At 51.1% G+C, this 24,687-nt stretch overlaps 1 protein-coding gene across 1 annotated transcript in view; it reads right to left on the reverse strand.

Moving 5' to 3' along the window:
* GRIK4 (glutamate ionotropic receptor kainate type subunit 4) overlaps positions 1-24,687 on the reverse strand; it is a 69,145-nt gene that overhangs the window by 24,828 nt on the left and 19,630 nt on the right. Inside the window, exons 6-10 of the mRNA XM_050983460.1 lie at positions 17,843-18,004; positions 12,869-13,021; positions 11,438-11,542; positions 4,318-4,425; positions 2,724-2,927 (exon numbers count right to left, since the gene is read on the reverse strand). Of these exons, the coding sequence (XP_050839417.1) occupies positions 2,724-2,927; positions 4,318-4,425; positions 11,438-11,542; positions 12,869-13,021; positions 17,843-18,004 (732 nt within the window). The remainder of the gene's footprint in view (positions 1-2,723; positions 2,928-4,317; positions 4,426-11,437; positions 11,543-12,868; positions 13,022-17,842; positions 18,005-24,687) is intronic.

Below are 24,687 nucleotides of genomic sequence, written 5' to 3' on the forward strand. Positions count from 1 at the left end.
TGACAGGACAAGGGGCAGAGGCTTTGAACTGAAAGAGATTTTGGGAAGGAATTCTTCCCTGTGAGGGTGATGAAGGGCTGGGATGGAATTCCCAGAGAAGCTGAGGCTGCCCCAACCCTGGAGATGTCCAAGACCAGGCTGGATGAGGCTTGGAGCAACCAGGGATAGTGGAAGGTATAAAGGGGGTTGAAACTAAATCCCCATTCTGTAATTCTGAGTCCTTCCAGGTAACTTCTCCCAAGCCAAACCTCCAGGAGCTGATCCCAAATGCTGCAGGATTCCCAGTCCCCTCTCCCTTACCTCCCAACCTGTTTTGTGAGCAGGTCAATAAGATTTGTACTGGTGAATTTGAGTCAACAACAGATTTATGTTTGTCCAGCATCCTGCTCAATCCTATCAGGGTGCACCATTAGCTGAGATGGAATTCCCAGCCCTTAAGAATAAATCAATAGCTGGTCAATTTAGGAGCAATAAAATGAAACATTTTCTCCCCAACAGCCTAGAGCTGCTCTGAGGAGATTCCGTGCCACAGAGGGATTACAGGGGAGGCTGGATAATTCTGTGACCTTTTGGTTCTGCACATTAAGTGAGTGTGAGTCAAACCTTATTTTCTGATGGCTGATCAGGATCAAGGCGAAATGATTTTCCTACAATGACACTGTGCTGGACAGAGGCAGAGCTTTCAATGTGGGAAGGACTGGGGACTTTTGTGAGAGGTTTGTGCCCCAGCTGATCCCCTTTTTGTCCTAAAGGGGCAGAATAAAAATAGAAATATATATATATATATATTTAATTTATATAATATATAAATCCACTGAAAGAGGAGTTTGTGCACCCAACACAGGATCTGCTGGATCCCATGGGACAGGGGTGAACAAGGGGCTGGAACCAAGGATCAGCTCCCTTGGGGACTGACTGCCAAGGATGGACAGAAGCCCCTTGGGCAGTGAAATGCCCTCAAAAAACATCCCAGGCAGCCCTGAATAAACACAACACCCAGCACACCCAGCTCTGCCCTGGCTGACCTGAGCCCAGTGCCTGGGATTGATCAAAAACTTGCTGAAACCATTATAAAAACTCTCAGGGATACAGGGAGAACAAGAGACAAGGCTGTTTCTCTTCCCCAATTTGTGATCCAGCCTCACAGGCTCTGACAGCTCTGCCCTGCAGAAGCAGAAAAAAAAAACCCTCCTAAATAAGGCTGGAGCTGCAGAAGAAACAAATGGTTTCTGTGTGAAGATGAAGTTAAAATACTCATCACAGGAGAAAAACAACCTTGCAGAAGGTCCCAGTAATGAAGAGGCACTGCCAGGGTGAGGGGGCCAGAAGTTTGATGGCTGTGCCCTTCTTCTGAGCTCTCAGCTCCTTCCCTTTGCCTCCCCAAAGGAATGCTGCAGGAGTGTAATTGTGTGTGTGTGTACACACAGAGACACAAGGAGGGATAAAAACGCTGCCAATAGCCTGGAGCATTTGCAAACAGCCTCACAGAAGCTCTTTGGAAAGAGCAGATGGAGGTGGGATCTCAGCTGGCACCGAGTGACTGCTCAGGGAGGGGTGACCCCAGAGACAGGGGGAGCTCAGGGGAGTCTCCAGTCTGCTCAGTGCCCCTTCTGTGACCCTCAGAAAAGCCCAAATCCCTCCCTCTCCCAGACAAAGAGCTGTCCCAGCTGACCTCAAACATTCAGTTGAAACTCCTCAAGTGGGATGAGCATCACCCTGCACCATGTGGGGAAGAAGCAGGAGGTGCCAGTGGGCATTTCTAGAGATCCTGGACCCATTAAAGACCACAGAACCATGGAAAAGACCTCCAAAATCCTCAGTCTTCTCTCCCCAGCTTCAATCCTTCCATCCTCAACTCCAGTCCCCACCTTCCAACCAAACTCCACTGTGCCCAATAAACCTCAGAGTGAAGTGCTGCTCGTTTTCCAGGGAGGAAAGATCTGGCAGGAGCCTCAGATCCCTGCCTGGAGCCCCAGGGGATGGATTTGGACCTTTGCTCCTCTGCTCTGCAGAAGGCAAATGACTCAAGATCTCCTCTCCCACAGTGGAGGGATTGTCACCAACCCACGTCACCATGGATTTGTCACCAGCTGGGAAAGTGGCACTGGGCTCTCAGGGCCAGGTCAGGAATGACAAGGCAGAATCAGTGAGGAAGTATTGGCTTAAATATCTCAATCCCACCCTGAGCTGAGGCTAAGCCTATTGTCCTAAGGATCTCAGAGCATCTTGGGAGCTGTGTTTGAGCTTCAGGAAGCCTGGGAAATACCACAGGGGATAACAAAGAGCAGCAGAGCAGAGTTCCAAAGAGCAGCAGAGCAGTTTCAAAGTCCACTCACCCTGGCTATCAGCTCCCCCACCAGCCCTGCCCAGCAGAACAGAGTTTCCAAGAGCAGCCAGTCCACTCATCCTGGCTATCAGCTCCCCCACCATCCCTGCCCAGCAGAACAGAGTCTCAAAGAGCAGCAGAGCAGTTTCAAATCCACTCACCCTGGCTATCAGGTGTCCCACCATCCCTGCTCAGCAGAGCAGAGTTTTAAAGAGCAGCAGAGCAGAGTTTCCAAGAGCAGCCACTCCACTCACCCTGGCTCTCAGGTCTCCCACCATCCCTGCCCAGCAGAGCAGAGTTTCAAATCCACTCACCCTGGCTATCAGCTCCCCCACCATCCCTGCCCAGCAGAGCAGAGTTCCAAAGAGCAGCAGAGCAGAGTTTCAAATCCACTCACCCTGGCTATCAGCTCCCCCACCATCCCTGTCCAGGTGCCGTTGGCCTCGGGGACGCCGTAGACGCCGTCCCCCACCAGGTGGATTTTGTATTTGAAGCGCAGGATCTCCGCCAGCTCCTTCAGCATGTCCACGCAGAACCCCTCGTAGCGGTCGTTGCCTTCCAGCTCCTGGTGGTTCCACTTCAGCATTAAGTAAGGGTTTTCCTGCAGTGAAACTGGGCAGCTGTCATTCCCATCTTAGCCGAGGTGTCCCACCAGCACGGAGCAGGGAGGGCAGTGCCGGAGCTCACGGGGAGGGTGGGTTTGGGAGAAACCTTAGGAACGTCCAGTTCTAACCCCAAACCTTGGGAAATGTCCAGTTCTAACCCCAAACCTTGGGAAATGTCCAGTTCTAACCCCAAACCTTAGAAAATGTCCAGTTCTACCCCCAAACCTTGGGAAATGTCCAGTTCTAACCCCAAACCTTGGGAAATGTCCAGTTCTAACCCCAAACCTTAGAAAATGTCCAGTTCTAACCCCAAACCTTAGAAAATGTCCAGTTCTAACCCCAAACCTTAGAAAATGTCCAGTTCTAACCCCAAACCTTGGGAAATGTCCAGTTCTAACCCCAAACCTTAGAAACGTCCAGCTCTAACCCCAAACCTTGGGAAATGTCCAGTTCTAACCCCAAACCTTGGGAAACATTTAGTTCTAACTCCAAACCTTGGAAAATGTCTAGTTCTAATCCAAAACATTGGAAAATGTCTAGTTCTAACCCCAGACCTCAGAAAACATCCAGTTCTACCCCAAAAAGCCCATCCCAGCACAATGGATCCCTCCCAAGCTGGATGAGGAAAGTTTGGGAGCTCAGGTGGGGCCGAGCTCTTGGAGCTGCCTCCACACCGGTGCTCCCTGGCCCTGCTGTGTGGAGGTGCAGGTTTATCCTGCTTTAGGACACAAAGCCGAGCTGAGGGATGAGGATTTGGGGGCTGTTTCCAGCTGGGAAGTGCAAGAGCAGCCCAGGGACTCATAGAAGGACATCCAGACTTCCATCTCTCCTGGCACAGAGCCACTTCTCCAGCCTGCCCCCCCTTTCCAACAAACTGTGAGGAGCCAGGCAGGAGTTTGGGTGCCTTTAAAGGTGCAAAAAAAATCACTGGACAGGCAGCACCTGGAAGGGAACGTGTTGAGCACAGACAGTGGTGCCTGTACATGCCAAGTTTACATAAAAATCCTGCCCATCTTGGCCAATTTTCATAATTTTTATAAAATAGGGGTAATATTTTTATATTTTATGAGTAGAAGGAGCCACTGTCCCTTCCAACTCAGCAGCTGTACACCAGACAGGATCCCCATTCTGAGCTGGATGCAAACTGGCAGCGTGTCCCCACCCCAGCCCCCTCTGGACCCACCAAATGCCATTTTCATGTGCAGCATCACCCTGAGCTGAATTCCACAGCCAGGAATTGTCCCCCAGGCTGTAACTGGAGACTTGCAGTGTGAAACCAGCCCAGTGCAGGGCTGAGGGGCAGGAGCAGGGAGCAGAATTCCTGCTGAGCCCACCCCGGAGGGCTGGGCTGGCCCCATGGGGACTGCAGGTGCCCCCCTCCCTTACCAGGATGGTGGTGACAATCAGGGTGGTGTTGAAGAGGCTGTCGGATATGTTGGAGGAGAAGATCCTGTTGTCCATGCTGAGCCCTTCAGAGACGTGCCAGTGGCCAATCTGGAGAGACAAACAGCACAAGAAGGGATTTATGGGGCGAGTCACTGCCCATATGGCTCTGCTGAGTGACAAGCCCCGAGCTGGCCTCTTTAGGGATGCTCCATTGCCTTCACAAGCCCAGAAGGGGTCAGCTGAGGGATCAACCCTCTGGCACACCCCACCTGCTCTGCAGGGCCACCACCCTGGCCCTGTGCTCCCCCCTGTGTCCTCCTTGCAGAGCTGGGAGCTGGGCAGCTCCCTCTGAGGCACACAGCCCTGTGTGCTGTCCCCAAATGCCACCAAATGGGTCCATCTCAGCCAGAAATCCCCAGTCTGTGAGCTTGTGGTGCTGGGAGTTCTCCTGGGTGGGACAAAGCCACCCTCTCAGTGGTGCTGCTCCACGACTCCTCTACCACAATTAAGCACTTCCAAATCCTTCGATTCTGGCTCATCACACCCAAATTTACCCATCCAAGCATCAGTGTGGCTGCAGCAAACCCAAATTCCCAGCATGGATGGCAGGAGCCAGTCCCCCAGGCTGGGGAGGACGTGATGATTCAGCTGTGACACAGCTGCCTTCAGCCAGGGGGGGAGGAATATTCCACACAACCTAATTTTAACTTCAAGAGCCTAATCTCCTTCCCTCAGAGCTCTGGGCAGGGACATCAGCACCTCCAGCAGCTCGTTCAGGACGTGCAAATTAAACTCCTGCTCTCTTATTGTCCTTAAAAGAGCCTCTGCTTTTCCTCCTCTGCTTTTCCTTGTGGATACAGGAGGGGCTGAGGAGGCCAGCTCCCTCTGAACCCCCTTTTCCTCCTCTGTCCCATCAGGTTCCAGCACTCTGCTGGTGTCCTTTGACACCCCTCTGGTGGGGTGAGAGGCAGTGGGTGACCCCAAAGGGGCAGGGGGTTCTCCAGAGCTCCTCCAGAGCAAATCCATGCCCACCCAGCTCCCTCCTGGCACTGGGACTGAGGCAGGCTCTCCTCTCGCTGCCAGGGTGGGAGGAATGGATTGATTTTCCTTTCTGCCATGGGTTAATCTTGTTATTAACAGGGACTGGGGGGGGGAAGGTGGTGGGGAGCCCTGGGACTGGCTCTGTGCCTGCTCTGGGCACTGCTTGGCCTCTGCTGTGACCAAAGGGGTGGCTTGGATCTGACTGAGTCTCTCTGGGTGTTGAGGGAAGGGCCAAGTCCTCTCCTGTGCCAGGGCTGCTGCAAATCCACCCCAAGTGACCCAGAAGCCACAGGGGGAATCCATGAGGAGTCCCAAATCCAGCCTCCTCATCCCAAGCACAGTGGGGAGGGCAAGCAGGACAGCTTTGCACCCAGAATCACCAAACCCAGCTCCTGGCCCTGCACAGACACCCCAAGAACCCCAGCCTGTGCCTGAGAGCACTGCCCAAACCCTCCTGGAGCTCGGGCAGCCTCAGGGCCGTGACCATTCCTAGGGCAGGGCTCACCCTGGGAACCACAGCCCCAAAGTGGGAGATTTCCCACCCATTCCACGGGCAGGGAGCCCCTGGAGCACAACTTCCAGGGGTCTGCAGAGGGTCTGAGTCTGAGCAGGATGAATCCCTGCTGAACTCCCCCCCTCTGCTCTGACTGCAGCCCCTCTGCACGAGCCATCCCTCCCAAACATTGCCTCATTCTTCTTCCCTCCCGGATCTCTCAGCCAGAGATTAGTGACAGATTAACTTTAATTTTACCAGCCCTTGCTGTTCTCCAATTTGTCCCTCCCCTGCTGGCATGTGCTGAGACTAATTGCCTCTTCTCCTGTCAGAGCTGTGGGTTTGACCTTGCTTTTAAAGGCACCAAGGCCACCAATGCCACGTGCTGGGGCACTTTGCCCCATCCTGGCTGGCCCCAGTCACCCCTGTGCCCCTCAGGGGCTGACAAAGCTCCTCCTGCTGCTGTTCCTGCAGTGCCAGAGGGTGTCTGGGCCCCTCAGGTTCCTCTCCTGCAAGATGGATGTCAAGGTGATTTTAATCATCTCTATCTACATAGAAAGAGCCTCTGGAAAACAGAAAACATATCCATCTGCTAAGTGTTTTAGAAAACAATCAAATGCTCCACAAGGACAGGGCTGAGACCATCCTGATGTTCTGGCTCTGGACAAGGACTCAGGGGTTTTAGGACTCAGGGGTTTCAGGACTCAGGGGTTTCAGGACTCAGGGGTTTCAGGACTCAGGGGTTTTAAGCAGAGGATGTGATTGGTCTTTATAAATACTCCAGGTGGAGGAGGTCTGTAGCAAAGAGGTAGAACAGCTTTTTGAAGCTGAAATGATGGCGTTGGCACAAAAATAAATACATACAAACCAGCCAGAAATAAACAGGCTGACAGAGCAGGGGAGGGGTTCCTAATGATCAGAGGAGCTGCAGTGATACCCGTCCTAGAGGAGCAACGAGGGCAGCACAGCCAGCTGGAGCTCAGCACCTTTGAGAGAGGGATTATGTGACCTGGTGACAGGTGACAGCCCAGGGCCTGGTCCCCTCCATGTCCTCAGGGATGTGAGACCCCCATGGCATCATCTCTTCACCTCCCTGAGGCCTGAGGAGATCCAGCCCTGCCTCAGACACCCACGGGCACCTCGAGGCAAACACAAACTGTGAAACTCAGGGTGTGAAGCAGCCCAGAAAGCCTGGGAAGGAGCAGGGCAGTGCCACTGCTGGTGCCACTGCTCCCTCCCCACAGGCAGCTGAGGTGCCCCAGTTCAGGTGTTCTTTGGGTTGGTGGCACAGAAAGATTTCTCATCTCTGTAGAAAATCCCCACGTGGAACATTCCTGGCTCACTCCTTCCAGCCTGCCTTTGAGGCTCCTCATGGTGTCAGGTGGTGAAATACCTCTCAAAGCAGAGATTTTAATGAAATCTGCTGGTTTTTTTTTTTTTTTTCTGTAGGCACAAAGCAAGACTTCTCCAGGAGCTTCAGAGGTATTTACCAGCCCCACTCCCAGCTGAAATGAAGGCAGAGCCAGCCCTGAATGCAGCCCTTGGAGCAGCAGACAGCAGCAGGGACCTTGTGGGCTCTGGTCACAAGTGGTGTCCTGCAGCCACCACCTCCTCCCTCAGGGTCCCCAGGAACAGGGAGGAGGGCACAGGGCAACCAAGGTGCCCCAAGGAGAGGGAACCTGGGACTGACTGGGGAGGGGAAAAAGGGACTCACACAAACCAGTGAGGGACATCCCTCTGAGGACACTGCCACTCCTGAGTGACACTGCTGATCCAGCACAGCAAGGAGGGAGAAGCTCCTGCACTGAAATTAGCTCTGAAAGCATCAACCTCTAAACCAAAGAAGCACGAGACACACACACCCCTCACCCCTGAGGCCACCAGCATCCCCCAGATGTCCCCTCCTCCCCAGATGTCCCTCTGGACCCCATGATTGACACCTGGCATGGCCCAGGCAGGGCTGCAGTGGCACACACTGGGTTTGTCAGGTCCTGGGGGCAGAAACCATTCAGAACCTGTCCCTGGGGACAGAAACCATCCAGAACCTGTCCCTGGGGACAGAAGCCATCCAGGACCTGTCCCTGGGCTGTCCCTGGGGGCAGAAGCCATCCAGAACCTGTCCCTAGGGACCGAAACCATCCAGAACCTGTCCCTGGGGACAGAAGCCATCCAGGACCTGTCCCTGGGCTGTCCCTGGGGGCAGAAGCCATCCAGAACCTGTCCCTAGGGACCGAAACCATCCAGAACCTGTCCCTGGGGACAGAAGCCATCCAGAACCTGTCCCTGGGCTGTCCCTGGGCTCAGCAGCTGAAGAGGAGCCGTTCCCCCCGAGGCTGATTAGCTGCTGCCAAATGAAGAAGGTTTGATGTGGCAGGGACTGAGAAGGGTCCCAGAGCTATGGGTGGGGAGCTCATCTGTGTCTCATTAACATCCCAATTAACAGCCCCAGCCCTTGCACTGCTCTCAGGACACCAGCAGGGCCTGTGGTGAAGTGGAGACTGAGCAGCCTCACCTGGGATGGGGTCGGGGTCTGCAGCCTCCCCTTGCCCTCCCTAAATCACAGCCCCTCCTCACTCCCTTCCCCCATGGAGTTCCCAAACCTCAGCTCGTGATTTACAGCAAATCACCCTGCTGGAACTCTGCAGTGTTTTTTAGAGGGGCAAAAAAAGGGGGAAAAAAAAAAAATAAAGAGATGACATTTAGCAAGCCCAGCCCTTGTCAGATCTATAGATCAGCAGCACATTAATGAGCCTGTGCTTTATGGAGCATCCTGTGAGCAGACAGAGCAGCTCTCATATGGCTGTGGAAAAAATTCCTCTGGTTAAGCTAAATCAGGAAAAGAAGCGTTTGGTGTGTTACATAAATGAATTAAAAACTGGATGTCAAAAAGCCCTGCCTCTCCTTGCCCAAAAGCAGCAGCGAGTTAGAGAATCTAAGTGTCTCTAATTTGCTTTCTGGCTGGATCAGACTCAAAATTTGGTGAACTCTCCATCAAAGCTGATGAGCTGGAAGTCCCTGTGGCTTCACTGGGTGGAAGGAGAGAGAAGAGGAGAGAGGAAGAGAGGAATGGGCAAAGCTAAAATGAGCTTGGTTAAAACCAAGCAGGGAATAGAAGTGTTTCAAACAAATCAGTTAATACAACCCTTGGGAGCAAGATTGTCTCCAGGATGTGAGTGCCTGTTCTTTACCCAGTTCCTTTAATTAAAATATTTCTCATGATTTATTTAGTCCTTTTCATTAAAAGAAGCCACGCTGGCAACAAGAAAATAACCATTTATGGCACAGCAGAGCTGCCTTTGGCTTCTCTTTGCAGGGACATGGATGGGAGGCAGGTTGGGCAGGAGCCTGAAGGCTCTCACAGCTCTCTGGGGAGGCTCTTCCCAGTTAAACTGGGAAGAGTTAACTTAGTTAACTGGGCTCTTCCCAGTTAAACCCATCTCCACAAACTCCCCCAGGCTGGCAGGGGCCCTGACCCCCCTCTGGGCACTGCTGTGGATCAGAAAAGCCCCCTGAGAAAGGGAGGGAAGGCAGAAAAGCTGAGACAGGAGCAGTTTTATGAAAATCAGCTCTGTCCTGGCGGGTTTGTGACAGAGCAGGGCTTGCAGCCTCCCCCAAGGGTCTGCCCTGTCCTTCCAGCACTTTCTCCCTGAGGCTGGAAGTGCTGCATCCCCCCTGCAGCCTGATGGGGATTTGGAAAGGTTGATCCCAGCTCAGCTTTCCAGGGCATGTCACAGACACAAAGCTCCTTTTTCACCCAGCTGTTCCACCAGGTCAGCAAAGGTTTTCTCCTGTCACACCAGGATTGTGGGGAAGAGATGAGACTTTAGCCTCAGGGCAGACGGATCAGGCTCAGCCACAGCTCCCCACGGAGCTCTGGGAGAGGCTCTGCTCCAAGAGGAGCTGTGAGTTCAACGTGCAGTCCCTGCCACACTTAAACACATCAAAACCAAAGCTGTCACAGGGAGCTTTGCAGCACTTCCTTCCTGAATCCAGCTGAATTTGTGCTCTTATTAATGCAGATGGGCTCGGATCTGTCACTTCTGTTCAGAGGGTGACGGGTCTGGGAGAGGATTAAAAGGGCATTGATGCTGTGAGAGATCTCTGTGGGGAAAATGCCATCGTGATCCCCCCTGCTCGCTCAGAGAAAGGCAGCATCAAAGCCAAGCTGTCACTTGACAGGTAAGAACTGGCAGGTAACATCCTTGCCAAGGCTGAAATTCACTGCTGCCAGGCCAGGAGAGGGATCCTGGTGCCAAAATGCCCTGCTGGTGAGGGTAGGGTACAATAGCTTTTGTTCTCTGCCAGCATCTAGAAGTGGCAACCTCTGAGAAAAGGGCAGTGGAGCTGTCAGCAGGGAAACAAAACAGATTAAACCCCTTTTTTAATGGGACTTCTATTTTTTTTTTTCTCCTGAATAAGGTTTGGATTTACCAGCAAATTCCTTGGATTCGTGTCGTGTCATCTCATCAGTCTGATATCCTCAACTTCAGCTCAAACCAGAAAATATGGCTGGGGCAGAAAGTGTGAGATGAGGAAATACCACTCAAATTAATGATCCTAATGAAATCTGCTCGGTGTTCTGTGGGCAGAGGAAAGCTGTGAAGAACCTACGAGCACTGAGACAAGAAGTAAATGAGTGTGAGCTGAGCAAACCTGCTAGAGAGGAGCCATAAACCAGCAGTGAAATGAACTTGAACTTCCTCTCACAGGGGGGAGATGATGGGGAGCTCCTCACATGGGGTTGCCCCATTTGCTTTCTCTCCCAGAAACAGTTTGAAAAGATTCAGAGTTCCCATTTTTTCCCCTATTTCACAGAAAATTCTCCCATTTTTTCCCCCATCCAAATAATTTTAAGCAAACGCAGCCACAAGGTTAAGAATTAAAGAAGTGTGAGTGTGAGCTTGCACCTGAATTGGCACCTGGACAGGGCAGAGATTGGCTCTGCCACCACCCCCTCCATTCCCTGATGGATTCAGACAAATCCAAACCATCCCCAGGCACGTTCCTGATGAAATCAAACACGCTGAGTTTGCCACCCAGGGCTCAGCCAGAGCTAAGGTGACACCCTGAGCACCTCAGGGGGCAGACAAGGGGGGGTCTGTCACTGTCACATTTTCTGAAAAATCCCTTCACCAGGATTTCTTCTCCTGGGAAGCTGAGAAACCTCAGGGGAAAATGAAAACAAGAATTATCTGATTGCTTCTCCTGTGTTTGCTGCTTTGGAATGTGGTTTGGGAATTGTTTACCAACTGGTCATGGTTTGATTGATTTCATGTGAATTGAATAACCAATCTCTGTCACCCTGTGTCAGACTCTGGAGAGAAAGTCATGAGATTCACTATTATCTTTTAGCCTTCTGTCTGGATCCTTTCTCTATTCTTTAGTACAGTTTTAGTTCAGCATTCTTTTATATAATACAGACCATAAAATAACAAATCAGCCTTCTGAGAACATGGAGTCAGATCCATTCCTTCCTGCCATGGGAGGGGACCCAGAAAACACCACAGGTGTCCACAGCCCCTTTTGGTCCCCAGAGCATCCCCCAAGGCCAGGACCCCCTGCCAGCCCAGCCCTGGCTGCTCTCACCTGCCGGAAGCCACCACGAGCGTGCTGCAGGATTTTCAGGGCGTAGTTGGAGCGTTGGCCTTTGCTGTTGAATTCGATGTGGCCGGTGAGACCTTCCAATTCTACCTGTCCAAGAGAGACTCAGTTACAGCGCCCAGCGAGGCTGCCCCACCCCACTCCAGGCGTTTGGATGATAGCACGCAGGAAAAATTGAAAGGAAATCCTTCAGAACCCCAGAAATGGAACAAATTGAGACCCATTTCCACTAAGAACCTGGGGCAAAGGGAATGCTTGTGTCTCCACAGGCTCAGGACCAAAGTGGATTCCAGCAAAGAATCCAAAGCCATTATTTCAAGCACAGAAACACATTAAAGACACTGAACTGGACAGTTTTAGAGTACAGTACTGTACTTTAAAACTCCACAGCCCTGTACTCTAAAACTCTAAACTTTTCTCTGCTTAGCTTAATGGGTCTCTGCTTTCAACTAGAAATCCACATTCTCGCTTCTAGCACCTAAGTTTGGAAGCCTTTTCCAAGGTCTCAGATCAAATCCTGTGTTTAATTCTAAGCTTTGGCTTGCAGGCCCAAAGTTCTGAGAGTTCTCTGTCCAGACACAGGAGGGATGGCCCCAAACACCCCACACTCCCTGCAGGATCAGCAATGCAACCCTCTTAGCTCAGTCCTAATTATTTTTGGAGTGTGGCAAGAGGAGAAAAGACAAGGAGAGGAGCGGGGAATCAGCAGCACGAGTGCAGGACTCCCAGATTTCCTTGCTTTGGGAAAAGCAGCTCCACATCCCTTCACTGCCTCCCTCCATCTCTCCATCCCAAGGCTCAGACCACTGGGTCCTTGAGCAGCAGAGCTGGGGAGGATTTTGGTGTCCCTGGCTCAAGGTGGGATTTAAAACAATGGGCCAAAGTGGAACAATGCTCAGGTTCAGCTGAGCTTTCCTCTGGGGGGTAAAAAAACTCTCATAAATAAAAAACCTTTAAAAATTTCCTTGTCTCATTTACACCCAAACAGAGTCAGAAACCTGCTCCTGCTGCATGGTCACCTCAGCTCTGAGGAGACACAAACTCCATCAAAAGGATGGGACTTCAGAGTGTTCTCGTGCCAGATTTAGGCTTGTTTTGTTCCAGAAATGACAATTTTGGGTTCAAAGGAGCCCAAACCCATAGGGGAACTTACATCCTGCCCTTGAGCTCTGAGCAATTGTACTGCGTGATCTCGTATCAGCTCAAGTCAGAGCTCAAATCACTTAGAAACATTCATACTTTAAAAAGAAAACAACAATTGAATCCCAGCTTTTCTGCAGCAAAGCCTGAAAAAGGGACAGTTTCATGTCGTTCCAAGGCCGGTGACAACCCAAACCCTCAGATCTCTCTATCAAAGAGCCGGGGCAGAGCCAGCCCTGCTGTGGCAGCCTGGAGCAGCCCTCAGCCCCCTCTCACCATTCTCAGGTAGTTCATGAGGCTGGTGCCGTGCTGCCAGATCTGCGCTGAGCCGCAGGACAGCGGCTTGACGCCGATCTCCTGGCTGCGGTTCAGCTCCTGCACCGCCGTCACCACCGCGTACACCGCGTCGAACAGCAGCGCCGAGGACAGCTGGGGGCAAAGGCAGGGAAAAGTCAGCCTGGAGCACAAAAATCCCCCATCCTGCTGCTCCCCGCAGCTGGAGAGTGTTCTGTGCACAGCCTGCGGTTGGCACCATGGTTTTTAAAGTTTTTCTGAGCCTTCTGATGTTTACATTCTTGTAAGGAACTCTCTCCCACACTTTCTGTAAATAACTGATTGGTTTGCATTCTTTTATAGAGGAGGAGAAAATGGATGGGCTGTTGGATTGTCCAGTGTCACTGGAGAGGTGGCACTGTCACCCTCCAGTCCATTATCACTCTCCAGTCCACTGTCACCCTCCAATCCACTGTCACCCTCCAGTCCACTGTCACTTCTGTAAATCTATAAATGTTATCTATAAATCTATAAACGTTGGAGTCAGAAATTAAATCTCTCTTTTTACCTTGGGAGAGCTGCGTGTTCGCATCATGTAAATAACTGATTGTCTGGCATTCTTTTCTGGAGGAGGAGAAATCTGATGGACTGTTGGATTGTCCAGTGTCATTGGAGAGGTGGCACTGTCACCCTCCAATCCACTGTCACCCTCCAGTCCACTGTCACTTCTGGAAATCTGTAAATGTTATCTATAAATCTATAAATGTTGAAGTCAGAAATTAAAAACTCTCTTTTTACCTTGGGAGAGCTGCGTGTCCACGTGGTGTAAATACTGATTGGTTTGTATTGTTTTCTGGAGGAGGAGAAATTGGACTGTTGGATTATCCAGGGTCATTGGAGAGGTGGCACTGTCACCCTCCAGTCCACTGCCACTTTTGGGAATCTATAAATGCTGGAGTCAGAAATTAAAAATTCTCTTTTTACCTTGAGAGGGCTGCGTGTCTGTGTTGTATTTTGTGTCCCACAGTGACATTGGGTCACCTGGGGTGCCCTTTGTGCAGGCTGGTTTCATCCATCACTGTCATCTCTCTATCTCTGCTTGTCCTGGTTGCTTCCCAATCCTTCCTATCTCAGTTGCTGCAGTTTTCCTTTCCTAATCAAGGGAGGTTTTTCAGCCTTTTGGTGGCTCTGATCAGTCTGCTGGCCAGGGGAATGCTCCTGAGAGGAGCAGGAATTTCTAGTGGGAATTGCTCCTGAGATCTGATGCCTGCTCCCACAGAAGGGAACTCGACTGTGCCTCTTCAGCCATCACGGGCAGCCTTCCCTGACCACTTCTTTGACAGGCAGACCCACGAGAAATGATTGCCAGATCTGCTTGTCCAGCAGCCAAATCCTGCCTTTCAGACCCCACAGAGATCATCCACAACCTCCAGCTCCCTGCTGGAGCAGCAGTGCTGAGGGAATGCCCAGAGTGTCAGAGCCCATCCCCTCCCTGCTCACCTTGGCCTGGGCTGCCTTTGTCCAGGTTCTTTTGCCTCTCAGCCCCATTTCTCACTCATTCCCAGCAGTTTCCATGGCTTTGGGCTCACTAACAATCAGCTGTTTTCTCCCTCGTGCTCACTCTTGCAGCTGAGATTTCACTTTTAATTACTGTCACCTCCTGACTGCTGGAATTAAGCCGTTGCAGCTCATTACTATCAAGGCTGCATTTTCCCCATGGATACTTCCAAGAGCAGCCTCTTCCCATCCCAGCTCCTGGCACAGGGCTCAGTCTCCAGCCTGGGGCTGCTTTCCCCACCTTACCCTGACTTCCAGCCCTGCAGTGGCTTCTGCATCCTCTCCTCCTCCCAGAGCCTGACCAGATTTATTCCCTGCTGCCAGTGGCCCTGCAGGGACAATCTCACCCAGCTCAATGACCCCAACAACCCTTGGGCTTCCACTCTGTTGCTAATTTCAACTCAACCCTGCTTGGTCTTACTCAGACCCCACTGGGGTGGGATTAGACACTTGAAAAGCAGCACAAACCCCTCAAAACCTACAAATCACCCTCAGTTCCAAGGCAGGATTCCAGCCTGATGCCAGCAAAACCCCAAACACCAGCTCTGACAACACCAGGGACCTTTCACCCCTCCAACCTCCTGGGGCTGCCCTAAACATTCCCCTCCTGGAAAGCCTTTTCCAGAGGTTCTTAGACAAGCTGATAAATTCTTCTCTCCTTCTTTTACCCCTTTAACACAAATTCTTTCCCTAACAGGGCTTCTCCAGCCTGTCCTGTCCTCAGCTCCTGCTCCATGAAGCTTTTTCCATGCACTTAATTTTAATGATGACTTTAATCCTGTTCAGGTGACAGGATCTCACACCCAATTTGCAATTCCTTTCCTGAATCAGGAACCATATTAACATCACCTGGACAAATGAAACTGTTGTGAGACCAAACACAACCCCTTCAACCCCAGCATTTCCCCCATTTCCTACCAAATCTGAATATTGGCCCAGCATTTTTAATTTTCTCCTGCTGGGTTTCCATTTCCATTTTCCCTGAGCAGTTAATCCCTGATTAGATGGTGAGTGAGAGACTTGTAGATCTCAGTGAAGCATTTGACATTACTGATTGGAATGTTTTACTTCTGAATTCTGGAAGATTCATTAGGGTTTCTGCCATCACCCTTCATGATTTCAAGCATTTGAAATACTGGGGAGGGTGTTGAGATACACAGGATCAAATTCTTGGGGCATGGAATTGGAATCCCTTCCCTGCAGCCTGATTTTGCACAGAACAGAGGTCAACCACAAAGTTTTGAGGTCATAACCTTCAGCAGAGGAGTGAAAAGAGATTTTTGGAGTGTCCTCCAGGCAGAGGGATCTGTCCCTGCCCTCCTGTGCATTGCTCAGCTTCCCCCATGTCACCCAGAAAAACCTCTCACTACTTTTGTATTCTCATTTTAAACCACAGCTTTGCCCCTGTGTCACAAAAAGCCAATTTTCCTGCTAAAAAATTGATTCTCTCCCTCGCCTGCACCCTCTGATTTGTGCAGAGCCCTGCTGGTTTTGTGCCCCTCTGCAACATCAGAGCTCCAGGGAAAATCCACGGGGCTTGGGGGACTTCCCTCAGTCCCCAAATTCTTGGCAATTCTTGCCACTGAAACATGAACAGGTTTGGGTTTTGCCATGTGGGGTTTTTCTTCCCTCCCCAAAACATTATCAGCTGTATCTTTGCCCCCAAACCCAAGAGGGGGAATTAAAGCCATTAAAACCCTGTGAAATAGACTTTGCAATCTGGATTTTATTCAATGACATAAACACTTAATTACAAACATCTGTTTTAGCCTAAATTCTAATTACCAAATCTAGCCATCTGTAATTTGAATGATTTTCTCTGATTTCCTTTCTTTGCAATGTGATTAATGAGAATGGCATTGGAGCAGGCAGCTCCCTCCTCCTTTGTCAGATGCTTCCCCAGCTCCAGCAAGAATGCCCTGGGATTTTTGCAGCTCACAGGAAACCTCCCTCCTGTCACTTCCAGCTGTTGAGCTTCCTGTTCTCTCTTTAGGATGAGTTATCCCACAGGATGACTCCATCCCAGGGCTGCACAGGGAGATGCTCCCTGCCAGATTTCCAACAGCAGAGGCAGAAAGGTCTTGGATTCACCTCACAGACAAAAGAAACTCTGCTTGGGAATATTTCACCTCTGCTTTGTAACTACCCCACCCTCAAATCATTTTCCTATCACCTGGGCTGTTCCATCTTGAATAATTCCAGTCCCTCCAGGCACCCTCCCACCTACAGGTTTTCCTGGATGCTCAGTACAACACAGGGTAAGAAGCTAAAATGAGAATTTTCATTTCCTCGTCGCACCTGCTGCTGGTTCCTGCTGTCTCCTGTTTGCACTGGGAGGAGGGAATTTGTTTTTAATGCCTCTCAACAGCCCCTGCAATCCAGAAAGGAATCTTCCTGCTAGAAATCCTAGGGAGACTGAGCAGGGCAAGCTGATTGCAGCTGCCTCTGGGTGGGAGGGAGAGCAGGATGCTCCCAGGCACAGGAGCTCAAGTCAAGCCAAAGGATGTGGACACAAAGGGCAAAAATCTCCTTATTTTGCCTCTTAAGGGTCCCTTTGTGGTGACAATAAGGAGGTTTTCAGCAGCTCAGCTCGCCAAGGGGCTCTGAGTTCATTAAAATCCATGCAAAGGCTTCAGCTGATGATATTTTCCTCTCTCTCACAGCTGCAGCTCTGATGTGGCAAATTTGCTTTGCAAACTCTCCCAGTGGTGGAGAAGCCCTGGGGAATGCTCCAGTGCTGATGTGCACACTCCCCACCCTCCTCAGGGAGCTGCTGGAGCACAGAGCACAGCTCAGCCCCTCAGCATCTGCCTGACCCAGCCCTCCCTGTGCCATCTGCAGCCACAATCCCCCTCCAGGAGCCACTTTCCTGGAGTTTAAACACACAGGGATAAACCCCACGAGGGAAAAAATGAATCAGAGCTGCATCTTGCCCTGCACCCAGAGAGAAACACAATCCAGATCAGGATTGGGCTGGAATTGAAAGCTGGGCTCCCAGGCCAGCACAGAGAAGCTCTGCTAAGCTCTGCACCCCGAGGTCCTTTGGGCAGCTCTGCCTCTCAGGGTCACTTTGCTGTTTTCCACATCCTCTGTCAATCACAGATTGACAGCTCAAGTCCTCTCCTACCTACTTAATAAAAATGTTCTGCTCTGGCTCTTCCTTCCCATTCCTGGAGCAGCATCTCCTCATAAAATCTAATCTGAGGTACAACGGCAGCCTGGGGATATCCCTGAGCTCCTTAGCACAAGATTAAATAGGATTAAATAATTAAATTATTTAATTATTTAAATAACTTAAAAAAAAGTTATTTGAGACCAGAGTTTCTAGCCCTGAGTTGCTCAGGACCATCCTGAAGCTCTTCCCATGGTCTGTCAGAATTCCCAGCTCAGGGAGGCTCTGGGGGATGGGATTTCACTTACTGCTGGCCCAGTAAAAGGAGCGTGGTCACAATTCTCCTGCCAGGACTGGTTGAGACTCTGGACAAACTCTTGGAAGAAGGCATGAGACTGGTTGAAAATGGAGAATCCCAGGATGTTGACTCGGTCGTCCAGCAGGCTGTCCAGGCGCTGGAGGGAAAACTCCTAGAGCAGCCAAACCAGAAAATGGGATTAGAGGGGAACAGAGGCACTGAAAGCTTCAAAGCCACTCAGTGCCCTGAAGGGAATGGGAGTTGTGAGATCCTGGATGTGGAAGCCATGCAGATGCTGGAAGGGAGATCACCAGGGTTTCACCAGGGCTTGACTCAGGGCACTGCTCACCTCAGGCTTTTAATGAATACACCACCCAAGTCCAGTGCTTTATTGGCCAAATCCCACAAAAAAACCCCAAAACCCTCCAAAGAGCATCACTCACCTGCTGGGTGAAGCTGCTCCATCACCACATCCAACTTGGTGACACCAAGTTTTAACTGGTAAATTAAATCAGTTCTTTCCCACAGGAGGAGGAACCAAACTCTACCTCAACCTAAACCCCAACCCTGCCCTGCTCCTTCCTGCTGCCAGGAGGAGAAACCAAATCCTACCTCACCCTAAATTCCCAACCCTGCCCTGCTCCTTCGGGCTGCCAGCTCCCAGGAGGAGAAACCAAATCCTACCTAACCTTAAATTCCCAACCCTGCCCTGCTCCTTCCTGCTGCCAGCTCCCAGGAGGAGGAACCAAATCCTACCTAACCTTAAATTCCCAACCCTGCCCTGCTCCTTCCTGCTGCCAGCTCCCAGGAGGAGGAACCAAATCCTACCTCACCCTAAAACCCCCCAACCCTGCACTGCTCCTTCCTGCTGCCAGCTCCCAGGAGGACGAACCAAATCCTACCTCACCCTAAAACCCCCCAATCCTGCCCTGCTCCTTCCTGCTGCCAGCTCCCAGGAGGAGATGCCACCCTAATGCCCTGGGGAGGGTTGGAGGGTGCCTTGGCTGTGAGTTTTGGAGTTGGGAGCCTCCTCTTGCATTTCTGCAAGTGCTAAGAAGTATAAAAACAGCTACATAAAAAAAAAAATTAAAACTTCGGGCTCAGTTTTTCTCCTCACATCCACAGAAGCAGCTACACAACAAAGCCTGGGGGTAAGTCCAGCCCTCCTTGTCCTATTAGCAGGAATAATGGCACTTTCCTGACTAATTTCTCTTCTGCTAATTGCTGAAGTAGAGTGAGAAGGTGGGAGTGACACTTGCAGCAACTGCTGGATGCCCATGACGGATCCAGCTGTCCCTGGGCTCCCTGAGGGATGAAATTCCAGCAAGTTGAGCCATTTTTTATCTTTGCTGGGCACGCAGGAGCAATTCCTGTAAATCTCCCAAACATGGGACTTACAAGTCTGTTCCAGCCCAGCCAAGTCCCACGGGAATACCATCAAAGGCAGGATGAAGCACATTTTGGACACGTTAGTGTTGGGTAATGTGAAATTGCCTGTGAACTATTGATTCATTTGAATGATATTATCCCCCTGCCTTGCTGACAGGTGATCCATTCACCCAGGGCATCCTGGCAGCCCCAGCAAGCAGGGCAGATGGTAATGAGGAGCTGGGCCTGAGGAGAGGCTGCTGCAGGCAGAGCAGCAGGAGGGATCTCAAACCCCTGTAAAATCCTCTCTCCCTGCAGCCAGAGCCTCCAGGCAAATCCTGCAGGGCACAGGTAAACAGCTGCCCCACTGCCCCCTTGGTTTTGGGATATCCAGGAGGAAAATGAGATGTTTTGTCACAAAATCCAAGTTTTCATCTCGTGCCAGCCCGCCCCAGCCTCAGGGCAGCTGAAATTAGTGTGTTCATTTATTTATTGTGCCTTTTGTCCCCTGGAAGCACTTCCAAGCTTTTGAAGTTGAAAGGTTTTGTTGTGTTCTGATCTTTAAATAAGCAATTACTGGGCGAGGGGATGAAGTGGTCTCACTTCGTGTGGGGAAACTGAGGCAGGGATGAGATTCACCCCAGCCAGGCACAGCCACAGGGGTGATGAACCCACAGCTCCTGCTGCCCTGAGTGGCTGAGTGCCAAGGTCAGAACCAGCACCCTGAAGGGATCTTTTCCCACTTTCCCTGGGTAAATTCCCTGCCCCGAGGCAGCTGCCAGACTCTGTGCCTGCAAACAACCCCAGCCAGACCCCCCCAGGCTCCCCCAGAGCCAATAATCTGCTCTGGCTCAAACATTACCAGCAGCTTTGCCCTGCTCTCATCACCACCGGCTGCTTGGTGCAAGCTTTGGTTCTTTTCCCACAGCCAACCCTCTCCAAATCCACCTTTTCCCAGCTGCAGAAAACCCCATTCCTGCAGCTGCCACCTCCATAAAGCATCACCTCTGTGGCACGCAGGGGTGGCATGGCCTGGACCCTGCTCCCTGTCCCCTCCCCGTGCTCCAGCTCCAATTTTTGGCCATGAAATGCCTTTGCACTGGAGGAGCAGGCAGCAGAGCCGGGGCAGGGGGAAATGAGCCGTGAGCTGCCTCTGCAATGAGATGGAGATAAACCACCCGAGGGGGACACACTTCATTTGCACTGGGATAAGAGAGATTTGGTGAGGTCAGCCTTTGCTGCAGAGGGCAAAGGGGTGAGAGCATCCCCAAACTCCCACAGCTGCCAGCTCAGCTTCTGGCCCTATTTGTTGGGGTTTTTTTGGTTTTTTTTTTTCTCCTTTTTACACTCATTCACCGTGCTTGACATTTCCAAACCCACGTTTTGCAAACAAAACCTCGTTTGCTGTTCCAGACCTGCGCCTCTCAGCTGATTTCTCAGCTGATTTCCCACCTGTCCTGCCCTCCTCCCACGCTGTAAGAGGCAAACACAGGCAGGACAAGGGGTGGGGAACCCCTGAACTCAGGGGTATTTCCAGGTGGAGAGCCAAGGAGTTCTCTCTGACACAAAGTGAGGTTGATTCCTACACAAAACACTTTCCCAGCTGCCTTTTTCTCCTCCTGGAGTTCCTCTCCCTCATCCTCAGTGCTGGCTGGAAGGATAAAAGATTCCCAATGCAATAAGAGCAAAGAGCCATTAGGAAAATAACTCTGCCACCCTGTTCAGGAGGGGACTCCAAGCCTCCTGCACCTGTGCAAACGCAGCTTTAGAACCACAGGCTTTCAGAAAATGCCATTAAAATGATGGGTGCAAACAGCAGCTCCCTCATTTCCTCCCATTCCACTGGTTTTATTATCCCTCTCCCTGCACTGGAGAAATTGCAGAAATTGCCCAAAACTTGGCCCTCAATCTCAGCATGAGGCACAGAGAAGACCACCAGGAATCACGCCAAGGTGAATTTCAGGGACACAAATCCTGCCTGCCTGGATTCCTCCCCCTCTTTCCACTCTGTTTTTGAAAACACCCACCACATGTCAATATTCCGTTTCGAGAGAACTCAGTAAAAAGAATTAGACCCGGAGGATGTGCAGCCAAAATTAATGAACTTTTTTACAAAAAGAAAAATCCCCAGGCCTCGCTCCGATCACAGCAAATTCAGCAGCAGGCACCAGCAGGCAATTACAGTGTGGATTTTCTGACTGCTACTACAGGGCTGCAACCACGAAATGTGTGCTGTTAAATAACAACACTTAGCAATTCCGTGGCATTCTGTGTTTTCCCGAGTGCTTGGCACACAATTAGCTAATTGAATTCCACGGGGTTCCCTGGGAGACGGCGCTGCAGGAGTCATTAGAGGATGAAGTCACTGCCTGGCTTTCTGCAGCTCTCCACCTGCACTCCTCACTTTCCAGCAGCACAAAATCCCCCTGGAATGACCCCAGCACCGAGGGCACGGCAGGAGCTGGTCAATCAAAGCCACAGGGGTGAGCTCTGTGATCCTAAAGCTGTGAGATGGGATTGTCCAGCAGGGCTGGGTGTGAGTTATGAGCAGATTTGCAGGACACTCTCATCGTTCTTTAGGGACACAAAGCCATCAGGAACCAGTGATGCTCACTGCAGGTCTGGCTCTGCAGGCCTGGATGGAGCATCAGCTGATCCTGAGCAGCATTCTGCACCCACAAACCCTCTCCCACCTCAGGAGGCTCCGTGAGTTTGGGAGGGAATTGTCCCTCCTGCCCTGCCAGTGTCACTGACTTTGGGATGGAATTGTCCCTCCTGCCCTGCCTATATCCTGAGTTTGGGAGGGAATTGTCCCTCCTGCCCTGCCCGTGTCACTGAGTTGGGAGCGCAATTGTCCCTTCTGCCCTTGCTCCTGTCACCCTGAGATAGCCCAGCAGTGACACTGAGTTTTGTGGGATGGAATTGTCCCTCCTGCCCTGCCTATATCACTGCGTTTGGGAGCCAGTTGTCCCTCCTGCCCTGCCCGTGTCACTCTGGGACAGCCCAGCAGTGACACTGAGTGTGGGAGGGAACTGTCCCTCCTGTCCTGCTCCTGTCACTGAGTTTGGGATGGAATTGTCCCTCCTGCCCTGCCCCTGAGTTTGGGAGGGAATTGTCCCTCCTGCCCTGCCAGTGTCACTGAGTTTGGGAGGGAATTGTCCCTCCTGCCCCTGTCACCCTGGGAGCAGCATGTGAAGGGCCAGCCCAGCAGGAAATTGTCCCTGTCACAGCAGCCTGCCTGGCAAAACCAGAATTTAAATCATGGAGCCACCTCCCCTGCCCTGCCACGCTGGGATGTCCCTCCTGAGAGTGGCTCCTGGTGATTTTCCCCCTGCAGCAGCCACTGCAGAGGCTCCTGAGCTCCTTCCAGCATTGATTGTGCTGGTGATCTGTTCTGCAGCCGTGGGTGGGTGCAGGACCTCGATCCTTCTTTCATTTTTAATAACCCAGAGTGCCTGGGCAGTGGGGAGGTGGCAGCAAGAACAGCCTGGGGACCTAAAGAAAGGATCTTTCACTGCCAGGGACACCCAGACCCTGTCTGCACAAAACTGCACCCAGGGAATTGCCCTGCCTGACTCCAGGCACTGGGAACCTCCTTTACACCTTCCTCCTTAGAGTAATCATTTGAATTGTTTCAATTATTCCCATCTAATTGTAAAATATTTTGAAATTTAAGCCCAAGGCTCTGGAAGGAACAGGGTTTGCTCAATCCAGGCTGCACCAACAGCAGGATGCCCACTCCATCCCTCCTCTCTCTCTCTTGCACACACACAGTTTTATCTCCCTCTCCTAAGCACTGCAAGGACTTTATTGGATTTTTGGATCTGCTGGTTAAGAGCCTCCAGAACACCCTCCAGCACTGGGCTCAGCAGGAGAAACTCTGCAGTAAACTCAGCACTGACCTGCTCCCCTCCAGCAGCACCAAAAGTTGATTTACACCTGATTTACACCCGATTTACTCCTGATTTACACCAGGCCCAGGACACTCTGTGCTGTTCCTGCTCTTTTTTCATGTGGGATGGGAAAGGAGAACACTGGGCCAAGGCTTCCATTTCTCTATTAAAGCCTCACTCTGGCAAAACCTCCTCGTTCAGAGAGCTTGGTGCCCAGAAAAGCTCTCCAAACCCTGAGTCCATCCTCAGATTTCTTGGCAGCTTTTGTGCAGGAGCCAAACCTGCAGTGCCAGCTCAGCCCAGCTCTGGTGACATCACCTGTGTGTGTCACTATTCACCATTTTAGGGTCAATAAAGTATCCCAGGGCAGGTTCTTTGGGCAAGCAGAACTGCAGGGAGCCTCTCCCCAGGTCATGGGAGGCAGAGCTAAAAACACTCACCCAAAAGCAGCCTGAGCCTGCAATGGTCACTTCCTCACCCCCTGGCCCCAGTGACCAATTTTTCCCCCAAAAAATCACCAAACTTCCTCAGGCAGAGGTGGAGAAAATTCCTGCCTTTTCCTCTCTGGGTCCTGCTGCCCTCAGAGCTGTAACTCATCCCAAAGCTCTGCTCAGAACACATTTATTTGTTTACTCAAGTGGACAATATTATGTTCAGTGCTTTCCATGGCTTTCCTGAAAGGCCCCATTTGTTTATAAACTGTGGATGGAGTCAATACGTTTCTAATGGGCCACATGTAAAAATCAATTTCTCTAGGAGGGGAAAAAATTGGAAAAAAGTCATCACAGCAGCAATTTGAGCAGGTGAGTGGATGGGTAGATCTCCTCAAGGCAATGCTGGCTGGCCATTCAGGTGGGGAGAGAGAGATTGTGACCTCAGTGAGCAATTTAGGGGAATATATTTATATTTATATTTATATTTATATTTATATTTATATTTATATTTATATTTATATTTATATTTATATTTATATTTATATTTATATTTAATTGGATTTCTCTTCCAAAAAAAGCACTGCTGTACCTATCAGGTGTTGAGCCTCCTCATGCCAGCCCAGCTGGTAAATTTTGGAGGCTGTTCTTCAAACAAGAGCACTTTTAGGAAACTACACTGCTCAAACTACAACTTCTCTGCAGGAGATTTGGAGAGAGACAAATCCACAAAGAGGTCAAGTGCTGAGTGTTGGGACCTGAAAAAAGACAGATTTTGGAAAAAAAGGGGTGGGAAGTAGGGAAAGAGAGATTTGCCTTCCTTCCCAGCTCTTTTTGTCCAGAGTTTCCAGGGGGCTGGGGGTGTATCTGAGAGAATTTACCCAAAAATTGGGAATCAAGCAGAGGGATCTGGTCAGGAAGTGAAGAAGAGTGAGGCAGCAAAAGGCAGGGAGGCACAGCCCCTGCTTTGCCTGAACCCTCCTTCCCTCACACTAACTAGAACCAGGAGAAATTGCCTTGGCAGCCCTGCAAAAACCTGATTTGTTTGCCCTGCTAGCACATGCCACTGCCAATGTGATCCATAAATGCCACTTCCCAACAGCTGCTGGGAACCAGGAGGGCTGGGAGCTGTGCCCCAGGGCACTGAGAGCCTCCCTCACCTG

This window comes from Serinus canaria, chromosome 24 (assembly GCF_022539315.1).
Source record: "Serinus canaria isolate serCan28SL12 chromosome 24, serCan2020, whole genome shotgun sequence".
Taxonomy (NCBI): Eukaryota; Metazoa; Chordata; class Aves; order Passeriformes; family Fringillidae; genus Serinus; species Serinus canaria.